This window comes from Panicum virgatum, chromosome 8K, assembly GCF_016808335.1.
Source record: "Panicum virgatum strain AP13 chromosome 8K, P.virgatum_v5, whole genome shotgun sequence".
Classification (NCBI taxonomy): domain Eukaryota; kingdom Viridiplantae; phylum Streptophyta; class Magnoliopsida; order Poales; family Poaceae; genus Panicum; species Panicum virgatum.
This window is the reverse complement of record NC_053143.1, coordinates 48,792,860-48,808,669: the sequence shown is the minus strand read 5'-3', so window position 1 is coordinate 48,808,669 and position 15,810 is coordinate 48,792,860. Positions and strand designations below refer to the sequence as shown.

The 15,810-nt window shown below is 44.8% G+C and overlaps 1 protein-coding gene and 1 long non-coding RNA gene across 3 annotated transcripts; one reads left to right on the top strand and one right to left on the bottom strand.

Annotated features, from left to right (window-relative positions):
• The first annotated feature begins 249 nt into the window (after nt 1-249).
• On the top strand, nt 250-3,804 carry LOC120644991 (disease resistance protein PIK6-NP-like). Of its 2 annotated transcripts, none has more exons than XM_039921734.1 (3): nt 250-481; nt 569-1,378; nt 1,787-3,804. In XM_039921734.1, the coding sequence occupies exons 2-3, from the start codon at nt 576-578 to the stop codon at nt 3,612-3,614; spliced, it is 2,631 nt and encodes an 876-aa protein (XP_039777668.1). In that variant the 5' UTR covers nt 250-481; nt 569-575; the 3' UTR covers nt 3,615-3,804. The 2 variants fall into 2 exon arrangements, with proteins under 2 accessions (XP_039777668.1, XP_039777667.1); XM_039921733.1 differs by having other exon boundaries at nt 1,706-3,804.
• A 9,260-nt stretch (nt 3,805-13,064) lies between these two features.
• LOC120645009 lies at nt 13,065-15,810 on the bottom strand. Its single transcript, XR_005664041.1, has 2 exons — nt 15,094-15,810; nt 13,065-14,916 (listed from the first exon to the last, which is right to left on the bottom strand). It is a non-coding gene; the product is annotated as an uncharacterized LOC120645009 (long non-coding RNA).

Sequence of the window (15,810 nt, the reverse complement as noted above, 5' to 3'; positions counted from 1 at the left end):
GTTTTGGGACAGAAATGACACATTAAGATATGTTTGGAGACCTGAATATGCATCTTGAGAGTGTAGGGATCCGAATGATACTTTCAGACAAGTTTATGAATCTAAAAATGCATTTTGAGAGATAAATTCGACGACCGCCCACATATTTTACTCTTTATTAATAGAGAATATTTTTTCTAAAACGTGTAAATCATACTATCTTCAAATACAGGATTTGATGAGACTAAATTCTCCAACAGGGCTAAGAAAGGCAAAGCAGAGTCAGTCTCATCAGTCTCTTCGAGTCTTGAGTCCTGTTCCAAGTCAACGGCGATGGCGGCCAGCAAGGAGCAACTCAGCGAGCAGTGGCAATCGGCACCTTCGTCACAGACTCGCAGCGTCGGTTCGATCCGGCGACAAGCGGCGGCGGCCGGCCTGATCATCCAGTGAAGAGCGGCGTCACGACTCACGACTGGGGGCCACACAGCGGCAATTAGGACAGGTTTTTTCTAGAGCTCCACTACAGTTTCAGAAGTTCAGCTAAGCTTGCTGATCTGTGATCTTACTCCTTGCTGTCTGTGAGCAACAGATTCATCATGGAGGTGGTGACGGGTGCCCTGCCTCGCCTCCTCCCCAAGCTTGCCGATCTGCTCGTCGGCGAGTACAATCTGCAGAAGGGGGTGAAGGGGGAGATCATGTTCCTGCAGGCCGAGCTCGAGAGCATGAAAGCCGCCCTCGAGAAGCTCTCGGATGCGCCGGCCGACCGGCTCGACAAGCAGGACAAGATCTGGGCCAGGGATGTGCGAGAGCTGACCTACGACATCGAGGACAGCATCGACGCGTTCATGGTTCGTGGCAAGGGCAGCGAGCCTCCCCAGCCACATCATGGCTTCAAGAAGTTCATCTACAGGAGCCTGAACTTGCTGACACGGGCTAAGTTTCGCCGTAAGGTTGCTACTGACATTAGGGACATCAAGAGCCGTGTCATGGAGGTGTGTGAGCGGCGTGAGAGGTACAAGATCAGCGGTGTTGCTGATCAGCCTGCCAATGCAACTTTCGATCCTCGTTTGGTCTTTCAGTACGCAGAGGCAACAGAGCTTGTTGGCGTTGAGGAGACGAGAGATGAGGTAGTCAAGATTCTGATGGGAGGGGATGAAGTGTCCAAGGAGGAAGACAAGATAGTTTCCATTGTTGGATTTGGGGGCCTGGGAAAGACAACTCTTGCTAATGCAGTCTATGAAAAGATCAGGTCGCAGTTCGATTGCTCTGCATTTGTTTCGGTGTCCCGGAATCCTCACATGGAGAAACTGTTCCAGGACATGTTCTATCAACTTGCCAAGAGAAATAATGCAAGGATCAATGTTATTGATGAGATCAGAGAATTCCTTCAGAGCAAGAGGTATGAAAACTTTACAGTACGCACACTAGTAGTAGGCATCAACTTGATTACTCCATAACTGCCATGTGCATGACCAAGGTGGCAGTAAAGGAGTTATTAAAAATGATCTTGTGTCTCCCCATTAATTAAACCATGTACTACAACCACTAAATCTCTTTTGTAGCATTGATGGAGACTCCTGAGTCCTCACTAAAAGGATTTGTAGTGCTAATCTAATTGCTCTTTTAATACTCTAGCTATGGTAATGTAATAGCTCCATGCTTAGCTTAATACCCTATCTAGCATAATTTTTTAATAGCTTGCCTTTTTATGTTTCCATATGCACAGATATATCATTGTTCTCGATGACATCTGGGATATTTCAGTTTGGAAAATGATGAGATGTGCCCTGCCTGATAATAATGGCAGATACAGAATTATCATAACTACCCGTAATGTCAATGTCGCTGAAGAAGTTGGTGGTGCTTATGAGCTGAAACCTCTCTGCCTTCAGGAGTCTAGAACATTATTGTATAGAAGAATATTTCACAATGAAGATAAAGTCAAATGTCCTGATGAGCAGTTGGCTGAAGTCTCTGATAGAATTCTAAAGAAATGCGCTGGCGTACCCTTAGCTATCATTACGATAGCTAGTTTACTGGCTAGCAAAGGAGGAATGATATTGGAGTGGTATGAACTCTGCAACTCTGTGGGTACTGGATTGGAAAATAATCAAGATGTGAGGAATATGAGAAATATTTTGTCACTTAGCTATTATGATATGCCAGCCCATCTGAGGACTTGTTTTCTATATTTAAGTGTGTTTCCAGAAGATTATATGATTAACAAAGTTTGCCTGATAAACATGTGGATAGCTGAAGGTTTTATTCAATCTGGAAAACAAGGCCAAACCCTACTAGAAGTTGGAGAGAGTTACTTCAACGATCTGATAAATAGAAGTATGATCCAACCCATGTATGATTGGTACTCTGGTTCGATACAAGGATGCCAAGTACATGATATGGTGCTTGATCTTATATGTTCCTTATCAAATGAAGAAAACTTTGTTACAGTCCTGAGTGGTACGGAGAACACTTCTCCATCAAATACAATCCGGAGGTTGTCCCTTCAAAATGGCAAGGACAATCATTCTATGACTTGGGCTACAAAGAGCTTGCAACAAGTGAGGTCAGTTTTTGTATTTCCATCTGCTCTTGATTCAATGCCGGCCCTTGACAGTTTCCGAGTTACACGTGTACTGGACCTGCAAGGTTGCAATCTTTCACAGAGTTACAGCCTTAAGCACCTTGGGAAATTATTTCACTTGAGGTTCCTGGGACTACGTGGCACAGGTATTTCCCATATCCCAGAGGAAATTGGAAACATGTCATCTCTACAAACCTTGGACGTAAAGCGCAATAAAATTTCTTGCTTGCCACCGACTGTTATTCAGCTAAGAAATTTGATGTTCCTCTACATTGACTGGTCTACAAGACTGCCAAATGGGATTGGCAACATGACATGCCTTGAAACGCTGTTACTGCGCATTGACGACTCCACCTTGGACATTACAGAAGAGATAGGCCAGCTACTGGAACTGAGGTTACTACGTATTGTCTTGGACAAATGGAACAATAAGATGGTGGAGCACCTAAACAAGCTGCAAAAGATCAAGAATCTGTATATAGAGGTCATCAATGGCCAACGCAGCATTGGTGGATTGGATTCCTTGGTTGCGCCACGACATCTTTGGAGGCTGAACACAGTCCGGAGCTGCTGGTTCTCAACACTGCCGGCTTGGATGGCATCAGCTCTTATTCCGAACCTCTCCTTTCTGTGGATTGCCGTAAGGGAGCTGCAGCCAAAGGATCTCGAAGTTCTCGGGAGGTTGCCAGCTCTCCACTCTCTAGAACTGGAGGTGGATCATGTGAACCTTGGAATCCTTGGGAGATTCATTGTTGGTTCTGAATTGTTCCCGTGTCTTGTACACTGCAAGTTCTGGGGATTTGTAGAGCCTGTGGTATTTCAGGAAGGAGCTATGCCAAGGCTCAAAGAGCTTTATTTCGACCTGTTCTTCATCAGCAGCGATCGTGATCTCGACATGGGCATGGAGAACCTGCCATTGCTGCAGGATGTGTTCATCGAGTTCCGATCTGAAGTGGCGAGCACTGAGGAGGTGGACCAAGCAAAGACTGCACTAAGGCGTGGAGCTGAAATTCATCCCAACCATCCCCGCCTTACGATATACTCTGATTAAGTTGATTAGGAAATATGGGTTGAGATTTGAGGAAAATGTATAGCTTTGTGATTGTGGCCTTAGGAAATGGCACAATTTTTCTTCAACCTCTAGCACTCAAAATGTTTGTTGAAATCTCACTTGTGACATGACATCTGGGTTGTTAGCACTGCAATTTGCAAGTCAATATTTGCACGGGTTAGTCTCATTTTATTAGCAACCCCGGAAATTCAGATGAGCTGACGCAGGACATCCAACATCAGAAGGTGAAACGAACATGGCACCATTTATGCCATTTCGAGTGATTTTGGTGATCGAATGACAACACAACACTTGGACTAATATGATTGTTAAGATGACCATTCTCAGGCGTTTAGGTTCAAGTGATGACAAAGATAAAAGAAGATAGGCGTAGCTAGACCCGAAGGGCTGCCCCTACGGGGGTTCCGCTACCCGGTTAGCGGACGGGGGTCTCAGGGCAGCGCCCTGAAAGCTCTTCGGATCAGGAGCACCGGAAAAACCGATGCCTAAACATCGGTGCATCCGACGCTTGTCGGAAGAACCGACGCTATGATATTTAGTGCAGAAGGGAATCGAAGCCAAGTCAGCCTATAGGCACCGGTTGAACCGACGGTCCAAGAAAGGGCATCGATGCATTGGGCGTACTGTGTACCAGAGACGATGTCAAGTGCCCAGGAGAAGTTTCTTCAGCACCGGTTCAACCGACGGTGCATCGGAGTATTGCTTCGGTGCAATGACGTCAGCGCCCAGGAGAAGATTCTTAAGCACCGGATGAATCGGTGATGTATCGGTACAAAGCATCGGTTCAACCGGTGATCACCGCGTCAGCTGTCAGAAGTTCAACGGCTACTTCGGGTTATGAGTGACCGGAAGAACCGACGCTACCTCAGCCAGATGCATCGGTTCTTCCGGTGATACGCAGATTTTCTGCTGACCGTTGGCACAACGGCTACAAGACTTGGTGGCCTATATATACGCCTCACCCCGTCCATTTGAAGATTGCTGGAGTTGCTGGACATCCCACACACACACAAGAACATCTCCAAGCCATACAAAAGCATCAAGATCATATCCCTAGCCCTTAGCACACTTTGAGAGTGTTGTGTAAAGGATTAGCTCTTAGTGAGTGAGATAGTAAGGCTTCGAGCCTTTGTACTGTGGTTCATTAGCGAACCAAAACAAGAGCTTGGTGCGCCGGCACCTTGGAGCGTGAAGCTCGCCGGCAACGTCATCGACCCTCCGACTTGGTGTGGAGCGGCGACGACATCTTTGTGCGGGGGACGTGGAGACCCCCATCCTTTGTGGAGAAGCTCCTTAGTGGAATTCGGGGCCAAGGTGACTGTGATTGTGTTTACGGAAGAGACTTGGTGGCCAAGTAGCAATACTCTTAGTGAGTGCTACAACAACGTGGATGTAGGTGTGCCTTTGTGGCTAATCGAACCACGGGATAAACACCCGCGTCAAGAGTTTGCTATCTCCTATCCCGCTTATTAACTTTTCGCATTTCATACTAGCAATTTGTGTGCCTTTACTTTCATAGAATAGTTTCTTGATAGAAAAGGTTATAGGTTGCTAAACTCTTTTGGGATAGGGGTTTTACACTAGAACAACCTAGTTGCACTTTAGATAGCATGTTTTAGTTTAAGTTTTGTGCAAACTAGTTGGAGCTATAGATCAAAGCTTTTATTAGTGCCTAATTCACCCTCTTAGGCTAGAGCACCCGATGACTTTCAGAAGGCAACTCATACCACTGATGGAGAAACAGACCCACACAAAGATGCTCTCCAGGAAACTCTCTGATCGCGTCAAAATTCAGACAGCCTATCAGGGCCGGCCTGACATGGGCGAGGAAGCCCCGCTCGATGACGCCTCCTCCGCTTCGTCCGTGGCTCGCGTGCCTCGCCGGAACCTGCCGTTCAACGGAGGCTGCGCGCGAGGTGGATGCCGGGCGATCGGTGGCGGCCTGGCTTCTCGCCGCGGCGTCGCGGCGAGCACTGCACTGGCAAGCAAGCAAGAAACCGGCGCCGGGCAGCACCCGCCGTCCGACCCCTGCTGCGACGAATCTCGCGTGCGTGTGGCGATGCGGATACAAGCCGTTCGCGGATGAGCAAGCCGCCACCGGCGCCCGACGCCGCCGCCGCCGTGCCGTCCCGGCCGCGTGCGCCGGCCTCCCCGGGGGCGGACGGTATCCGATTCACCGTCCGGGCCGTCCAGGACCGAGTGATTTCGGACCGTACGATGAAATCTGTGCGGCGAGGATTGGGCCGCGTCGAGTCGAGGCCCAGTTTGCTTAGCCCATTAGCTCGAGAGGGCCCGTAGGCTGTAGCCTCCTGGCGTGCAGCGGTGTTACAAGGAAATAGTTTTAGTATAAGTATATATTTTTAATTTTTGATAGGCGATGATAGTTTCAATCATTATGCATGAAAAATGCCCTTACATTTCTTGAAGAAGATCTAGATGAATGTTCAGTGTATATACCAGTTGAAATAAAAAAATCTTCTTTCTTTCATTTATTCTCTAACCTTCGATTTCAAAAGCTCCATGCATACTAATGTTGCATCTTTTTTTCCATCACGTGTCGTGCACGGGCTCTACAAATTTACTGTTGCAGGTTGCAGATAGCAATGTACATTCTTTTGCTTTATGCTCAACTCTCTATAGTTTTTAGTTCCTTCCAAATTCATATAAAATAGTATAATTTTTAGTTATTTTATTTTTAACTTAACGTATATATTAATAGTATTTGACAAATACTAGAATTTTAGTATATATCTATAGTACATTCTTCTAGATTTTTTTGGAACATGAATTTAGAAGAAAAATAGAATATCTTACGTATAAATATATATATTTTATATTATTCATGCCACATGCTTATATTACAAGGAAATAATTTTAGTATAAGTATATTTTTAATTTTTGATTGGCGATGATAGTTTAGTATAAGTATATATATTTTAAATATTTTTCTATTAGCTTGTTGATTTTATATAGAATTGAAAGGGATCGAGGGTGTGTCCGAACGACCCAAGAGGGGGAGGGGTGAATTGGGTCACTAATCGCCTTCCAATAAATTAACTAGTTCCAATCCTAACTAAATTAACTAGGAAACGTAAAAGCACACAAGCAATGCGGAAACGTAAATAGGGTAAGTAAAGAGGTGATGGCAAGAGGGGTGCAAACTCCCGCGAAGACACGAGGATTTATCCCGTGGTATCGGTAGGCCAAAAGCCACCCCTAGTCCACGTTGGCCCGCCATCAATGCATCAATGGCCAAGCACCGGGTCTCTTCCAATCACCGTCTTGCACTAGGCCACTAAGGCACACCGGCAAGCAAAGGTTAAGTGCACCTAGTCACCAAGATAAGGTCACTGCCACCATCTCTCTCGGTCACCACGGCACCGTCTTCACTACGGAGCTTCTCCACCAAGGATGGGTCTCCTCTTCCCCGCACAAAATGTCGGCACCGCTACACACCGAGTCGGAGGGTCGTCGATGAGTACACTTGCTTAGCTGAGGCTAAGACTTCTCTTAAGCTTGCTCTCTCAAGAACTAAGCCTATACAAGTGCACAAAGCACTCTCTCAAAGCTTCTCACAAGCTAGATATGGCACTAAACTCTTCTACGATGGTTGATGATGATAGTTTGCTTGGGCAGCACTTCCTTCAACTCTTGAGGCAATCAACCATATGATGCAACCGGCCTTGGGGGGCATATATAGCCCACACACCCCAAAAGAGCCGTTGGAAAAGTGGCTGACAGAAAGCGCCATCACCGGTTAATCCGATGATTCACTTTGTGTCATCACCGGTTCAACCGGTGAACAACTTTTTCCAACTATCCGTTATACTCCAATGGCTACATCAATCAATCGATGTTCTGCAGCTTAATCAACCGGTGAATATGATATTATCGTCGGTTCAACTGGTGAATGTAGTTGTCCTCTGATCAACTGAAAAACCAACTCTCTGGACAACTACACCGACGTTAACTTAAATCCATCGTCGGTTTAACCGGTGAGTGTAACTTCTTCATCTTCCATGAAAAACCATCTCTCTGGGCAACTGAACCGATGTAATTGATGGGTGCATCATCGGATCAACCGGTGTATGTATTTTCTTTGGTCTTCTTCTGTCAATGCACCGACGTATATAATTTCTTCAGCATCGTTCAACCGGTGAGTTTATTTCTTGATGGTTTCATGTATCGAGTCTTCGCCGGTTTCTTTAACTTGTTTTCTCCATGTTTTCATCCCTTGGACCTAAAGGCTGTATATAATCGACTAGAACACACACGTATGTCTGATACAACAGAAGCATAAAAACATATACGAAAACCCTCGTCGAAACAGGGCACCATAGGGACGTCGGCTGGGAGATGAAGCGCCTAGAAATCGTCGAAACCATTGATGTAGTCATCCACGTCACCGGAAACTGAGCAGCAGTGGAACGTATCCAAAAGAGGTGTAGAAGAAGCAAGAGTGAGTACACAACTTGTACTCAACAAGTATAACATGACTATAAGGCTCTAAGGTTGGCTGACTCAACTGCATTAGCTTTTAATCTTGACATATTTTATTTAAGCTATTTACTACAAGTGGATGAATTACCATGAACCCAAATTACATAGAAATTTAATCAAAATTAATTATGATACTACTGAGAACCAAGCCAAAACCACCAAGGTAAACCCCCACTAATCAGACGGAGGATCTGGACCGCTCATGACTGTGAACACAGCTAGTATACCAGTTTTCACTCTCGAGAGTTTGCACATCTTTACCCACAAGTCGTGGGCTATGCTAGTTGTCCATCGCACTTCCTTAGGTGAGATGACTAGCAAGCACACTACGAGGCCGTTACAAAAGAATCTCGTTGGTAAGGTGTAACCGCTAAGGATTCTGGATCAGCGACGATGGGGCCCACCTCAAGGGGAACAAGCACACATCACAGTCCAGCGAGAGGAGCAGGGACCATTGAAGCTTACCACCCCTCTTGCCCACGCATGGTAAGTTACTCCTAAACCAAAAAGACCTAATTAGTAAGCCAAGACTGTCCCATTCTAGTCTTGTGGTTGTGCGGTTGTTCTATGTTGTTGCTCTATGGACCAGTCCTTATGGAGAGTAGCCAACCAAGTACTAAGCACCGTGCTGGTCCCCTAAGCCATGTTTCTAACAAAATATATTTTAAAGAGGCGTACACCACTCAAGCACACAGCACAGAGGGTATGCTCTAGAAATTAAATTGCATAAGACCATTAATCAAAATTAATTAAAAAGAAACTAACCAAAATGCAACCCAAGGTAATTATACAAAGGGTAAAGTGGCTAGGAATTTCTTATAGGCATACAGTATTAAAATACAATATGAAATTGTATTTAAAAGTGATAGGAAATCATGTTATACTTGCCTTCCTCAAAGTTCTCCTGCTGCTGCTCAAACTGCTCAGAAAGAAGGTGGCTCGAAGTCTAACCACGATCGCAACGCCAAAACAAGTCTAGCACATACACAAACATACATGCAACAAAGAACTTCTATAAGAAAACAGTACACCAATACAATAAAACAGAGCACAAAACTAGTATAAAACTATTCTACGTGTTACTACGATCATGTGGGCGTAAAAACCATCTAAAACGGATTTAAAACGAGGAAGATATGGCTAAAACAGTAACCAGGGATCTATCTGTGAGAAAAACTAAGATTCCAGGGGCTTCGGAGCAAAAACAGAGGACCTAAACATAATTAAAGGATATTTCTAGGGTCTAACTAGTGAAAACACAGAGGCTGGACTGCAGGTTCTATTTTGTAAAAGCTCAGGGACCTAAACGCTAAAAATTGGGCTGAACTGTAATTATTTTTGAACTAACGTGGACTACGGGTTGATTTCTAAAAAGTACAGGGGCTCTTTAGTAAAACAGGCAGGCCGAACCGGTATCTTTGAATCCGGGCCGTCGGATCTGGATCTAATGATCCGGGTCTGATCTAAAACTGGATCTAATCCTGAGCGTTGGCTTCGGATCTAACGGATCGGATCCCATCGGGGCACGGGGGTGGATGTGATCTGTTGGATCTAGATCTAACGGCTCTGGGCGAAGGGGTATGCTAGATCTCATCTTGGCCGCGCGTTCTGGATCGAACGGCCAGGGTTCAAGGGGGCGTCGGCGGCGACGGAGCTCGCTGGGAAACTCTTCCCCGCGGCGGCGCTTCACCGGAGTTGGCCGAACTCGGCCTTCCGAGAGTCAAATCGAGTGGAGCTTGGCCTGGGAGGATCGGCGTGGAATGCGTGACCCACCTGAGCCAAGAGGAGGGCACGGTGAGGCTCTGGGATGCAGTTGCGACGGCGGTGGCAGGTCTGCGCGGCGGCGGTACGCCGGTGAGAGGCGTTCGGGCAGTGCTGGGGCTCGGGCGCGTGTGCTAAAGGATCGTGGAGCTTGCGCGAGGCACGAGCAACCTGGAACAAGGATCGAGCGGGGCTGGGTGCCCTTCAGGGCATCCGCCACGGCGGGGCAGGGGTGTGCGCGGCGGCGGGAACGCCGACTTGCGATGCCGGGGCACCTAGGGTGTGCCACAGGCGAAATTATCTCGCGCAAACAAAACTGGGGTTCAGGAGTGTGCTCACCAACGCTTGGAATCAAGCAGGGAGGCAGTGTAGTAGCGCCGGCGTCAATGGCGGAGAGAGCTTGATATTCTTGTGTGCTCTTGGGGAGCTTGATATTCTCGCGCAAACAAAACTGGGGTTCGGGAGTGTGCTCTTGGAATTTTTGATATTCTTGTTACTTGAGCTTTTACCACTTTTGTAGATGACGGAGAGAGCTTGAGATCTTGACTTGCTCTTCTTCTTTGCCATCTTCTCCATCCCCACCGCATTCTCTCTAATGAGAGTTTTGTACCCAAGCTCATAGAGCTCATGTACATGCTTGGCTATCTTGTGGTGGTGATATAGCATGGCGCTTGGGTATTTATCCTCACTTGAACTTGATTCATCATCACTTTCTTCCAAGTGTTGGGTTGTCATCAAATCACCAAAACACATATGAGGAAATATGACAACCTTGGCATGAGAGGCCATTTCCCTAAGAGGGGCCATTTTCCTTACAACAACATTAATTTTTAGAATTATCTAATTCTTTAGGTTAATCCAAAAAGTTTGTTAAATACTATTAATATATACGTTAACTTTTGAAAATAAAATAACAAAAATTATACTATTTTATATGAATTTGGAAGGAAAAAAATATAGAACGTTGAGCATAAAGCGGAAGATTGTACATTGCTATCTGCAAGCTGCAACAGTAAATTTGTGGAGCCAGTGCACAACACGTGATGGAAAAAAGATGCAACATTTGTATGCATGTATGCAAGGAGCTTTTGGAATCGAAGGTTAGAGAATAAATAAAAGAAAGAAGATTGTTTACTTCAACTGGTATTTTTATTTTTAACAAACTTTTTGGATTAACCTAAAGAATTAGATAATTCTAAAAATTAATGTCGTAAATACTTTTGAATCTACCATAAATAAATTTATTCTATACGGACTATTTTCATATGTCATTTTGCTTTCCAACTCAAAAGAAATCAAAGTATCTATTATCATTATTTTGTTTCCATATAGTTCATTATTAATTATATATGACACATACTTTTGTTTAGCTATTTTATTTAAAAATCATATCCAAATTAACTACTCACTTTCTTATTTTTAATCCCTTTGATTAAGCTATTTTTCTTCCTAATTTGCTAGTTAATCGCAATACAAATCGACTACTAGTATTTTTATTTTTAATTATAAATTTAGCTATCCATTAGTCATATTTGATAAGGACTCTTCAGTGAACTACTAATTTTTTTTAGTATTTGTATTTCAAATTTAGCTATTTATTAATCATATCCAATATGTAATGTTTTATCGGGGCTAATTTTTATTTTGAATTTAGCTGTTCTAATCATATTCGTCTTGGACTCTTTGATCAAATCCTAGTTTTTTTATTTTTTAAATTCCGAATTTAGCTAGTTACTAATCGTGTTCTTCATGGATTTTTAATTATTAATCATATTTGATATCGACTCTATGAGTCGGTGTAGATTCGTAGATCTTCGTAAAATTCAACTATGTAAATCTTCTCTTTTTTAGATTTTTTTGCGGGTTCTTTTTTTAGATTAACGTGTTAATTTTTAAACTCTCTTAGCGATCGTAGTGGTTTCTTTTAATATTCCTATATTAATATAATAGATAGATAATTACCGAAATCAATATGAAATCAGTAATGGTTTATACTGACCATATAAGGCGTGAGCCAGTCACGTGAGCTGTTCGCTTGTCGGCAGACACGGACCTGCAACCGGCGACTTTTTTTTTTTTTTTTTTGAAGGATGCAACCGGCGACTTGGCAACAAACATGGCAGCGACGCAGCAAACACATTCTCGCCTCGCTCATCGCCTGACAAATTGTCCCTGCAACATTCTTGCCAGCCTTTTTTTTTCCATGGCCTAAAGCAATAACATATCGCTAAGATGCAAGTAGTTTGTGAATTTGCTGATCGGGCTATTCTTACCGGCCCGGCCCATAAGTAAAAAACAAAATCCAAACAATCGAGCCCATGTACGTTTTTATGATTGCATGGTGGATGGATTTTGTTTAACGAGAACGCTTTTATGATTTTGTAAGTCGTGGTTAACTTTGAGACTTCAGCCATTTTTAATAGTTGTAGTTTGACCTAATATTTTAATTTGTAGCCTAAGGATGCGTGAGCACAAGTTTTTTTATTTCTCAGTACTGAACGTTTTACGGGCACCCAAACCTGATGACGACATCGTTGAGGACGCCATCAAGTGGTTGAGAGTCTTGTAACTGAGCTCGGCGCAACAGTAAGGAGCGTACATTTGGATGACGTCCCCATAATTACCAAAGGTTTGATCTGTTGCTTAACAAGTGAAAAGGTTATGGTACGACACAGCACTGAACCCAAAAACCAACCATGATCCTGCAACACATGGAACGTCGTCTTCAGAGGTTCAGGTTCCGTGCGAGTACTCCAACTATTGGAGTCTGTTTTTAGAATTTTTGAGGGAACAAAACTGCAGCTCTGAAGTTTGCTTCAGGTTCTTACACTTTGGAACTTGGAAGGCAGGGACAGATTGGTGTAGTATGATCACTGATTCCGTTGCATATGACAGAGCTAGTGAGATTTTTTTTCCTTCCATTGCCACCCGGCCGGATTCTGAGTTCAGACTTGAGTGCATGCATACCACTACCTCCTAGAATATGTCCCAGTGTACAGCACCCCACTAAAACGATAAGTCCGGATATTTGTAAAGGGAAAGGATGATCATCAGCGCAAGATCAAGATGCCATCTTTCACCAAAGCCTGTCTACTTCACTTTGGTCATGATCATCAGTGCAGGAAGATGCCATCCTCCACCACGGCCTGTCCACTTCAATCACTTTGGTACAAGGAAAAAGAAGATTCGTCTTGTTACTGCAAATGCTTTAAGAAAATCAGATATGATATCTAAATAGTACATAAACACTGCTAAAGTCCATCTCACGGTAAATAAAATAGCTACAAAATGAACTTTATTTCATTTTTATTTCTATCATCCCTGCAGCGACATCGTGATTTGCTACAGTGGCAAGACGGAAACAGCAGGACAACGCAGATGACCCATGCGTGCTCGATCAAATTCTTCTTAGCAGGTCATCCCACTCTTAATTAAACAAGCTGCCATCATTATTGCTTTGAGAAAAAGAGATTCCTTTTGTTGGTGCAAGGATGAAAGAAAAAGGCATTACGCATAAATAAATCAACAAAGGAAATGGCCGTGCCAGCCTACCAAACGAACTTTTATCCTCTTATCCCTAAAGTGCTTCAATTTGGAAGCACAATTCCAATGCACCCGGGCAAACTTTTGATATGCTCCCCTTGTATTTCTTGGGTCATTTGCACACTTCCCTCCTGTCTCTTTCATTATTCAAGCAATGCAATACATTTGCTTTTACACCTGTGAGCCCTTGGTTGGTTGGTGCGAGTCAAGGAGTCTGTTGCTTAACAAGTGAAAAGGTTATGGTACCACACAGCACTGAACCCAAAAACCAACCATGATCCTGCAACACATGGAAGGTCGTCTTCAGAGGTTCAGGTTCCGTGCGAGTACTCCAACTATTAGAGTCTGTTTTTAGAATTTTTGAGGGAACAAAACTACAGCTCTGAAGTTTGCTTCAGGTTCTTACACTTTGGAACTTAGAAGGCAGGGACAGATTGGTGTAGTAAGATCACTGATTCCGTTGCATATGACAGAGCTAGTGAGATTTATTTTCCTTCCATTGCCACCCGGCCGGATTCAGAGTTCAGACTTGAGTGCATGCATACCACTACCTCCTAGAATATGTCCCAGTGTACTGCACCCCACTAAAATGATAAGTGCGGATATTTGTAAAGGGAAAGGATGATCATCAGCGCAAGAAGATGCCATCTTCCACCAAAGCCTGTCTACTTCACTTTGGTCATTATCATCAGCGCAAGAAGATGCCATCTTCCACCAAGGCCTGTCTATTTCACTTTGGTTTCTGGAAAAGGAAGATTCTTCATGTTAGTGCAAATGCTTTAAGCAAATCAGATACAATCTATAAATGCATAAAAACTGCTAAAGTTAATCTAACAGTGAAGAAAATAGTTACAAAATGCATTTCATTTCATTCATGATTCAGTGATCACTACTAGAAAAGAGGCCATAGGTACCGATTAGGAAAGGCTTTAGGTACCGGTTTTCGAACCGGTACCCCGAAACCGGAACCTTTGACCTCGATCTTCGGCACCAGGTATTTCAACCGGTGCCTTTGGTCACCATCGGTACCGGTTGGAAATACCGACCGGTACCAAAGAGGCTGGACGCAGCCTCTTTGGTACCGGTCGGTATTTCCAACCGGTACCAAAATGTTTCCCTTTGGTACCGGTTGGAAAAATCAACCGGTACCAAAGAGTTTTCCTCATTTTTATTTGTTTTGTTTATTATTTGAGAATTGCTATGCGTACCCGATCGAGCTCTACAGTACTATACGTCCATTGGTCATGTTTCAAATTCAAAGACTATTCGAAATTAACTAAAAGTTAAAGGCAAACATATAATTATGTTATAGCAATAACAATATATTTACAAATATACAAGTCATGTTTATAGTAGGACCCTCACGACGTCGATACGGGCAGTTGCCTCTGATCTCCCTGAGAATGAATCCCGCGAGCTGATCGCACACGGTGTTAATCCGATCAACATCGAAAGCGGCGTTGTAGATTTGCGACATCTATCATTTTGGGAAAGATTGATAATATTAATTCATCACATTAGTAAAATTAGAACTCCACGGAACTATATGACAAAAACTAAAACATAAATTTGTAAACTAAATAATCTAAAGCATAATGAAAAATAGAAATAAACAAAAAATAAAGAAAAATAAAAAATGGCGCGGCGGCCTTACGTCGACGCGGCGGCTTTACGTCAGCGCAGCGGCGCGTGGGGGTCAGCGAGATGCGGCGCGTCGGGGCCGCACGGCGTGTGGCGCGTTGGAGCCAGCCGGAGTCGGTGAGGAGAAGAGGTGCCGCGCTCGGGGTCATCGGCGTCGGCCCGATGCAAGCGCGGGCGGCGGGGGACGAGGGCGTCGACCCGATGCACGCGCGGGCGGCGGGGGACGAGGGCGTCGGCCCGATGCACGCGCGGGCGGCGGGGGACGAGGGCGTCGGCCCGATGCACGCGCGGGCACCGGCGGGGACGATGAAGGCGCAGGCGTGTGGAGGCCCTCCTTCAGGCAGTGCGGGCGCGCAAAGGTGACCGGAGACGACGACGACGCCGAGGCGCGGGTGAGGGCACGGAGGAGGCAAGGGCCACGGGTGCGGGCGGAGGAGACCGAAGCAGGCGCGGAAAAGACGCGAACGGCGGCGGGGCAAGATGATGCGGCAGCGGCACTCACGACGATCGAAAATCAGGGGACTAGAGGAGGAAGAAGGACAAGGGTTTGGTTTTATGTTCAGGGACTTTGATACCGGCTAGAAAAGTCACCCAGTACCTAAAGCACCCTTAGGCACCAGTTTTAGATCTACCCGGTACCATAGGACAGCCTTAGGTACCGGTTGTTCACCTACCCGGTTCCGTCCCCAACGGGCGGAAAATGAAATCCCGCTTTGGTACCGGTGGAGAA

What these genes read in the sequence shown, in the direction of transcription:
- LOC120644991 (XM_039921733.1), top strand. Translation starts at nt 576, where the DNA reads ATGGAGGTGGTGACGGGTGCCCTGCCTCGCCTCCTCCCCAAGCTTGCC. An exon ending in GAATTCCTTCAGAGCAAGAG is followed by an intron (nt 1,379 to 1,705) that starts GTATGAAAACTT and finishes CCATATGCACAG; the next exon opens with ATATATCATTGTTCTCGATG.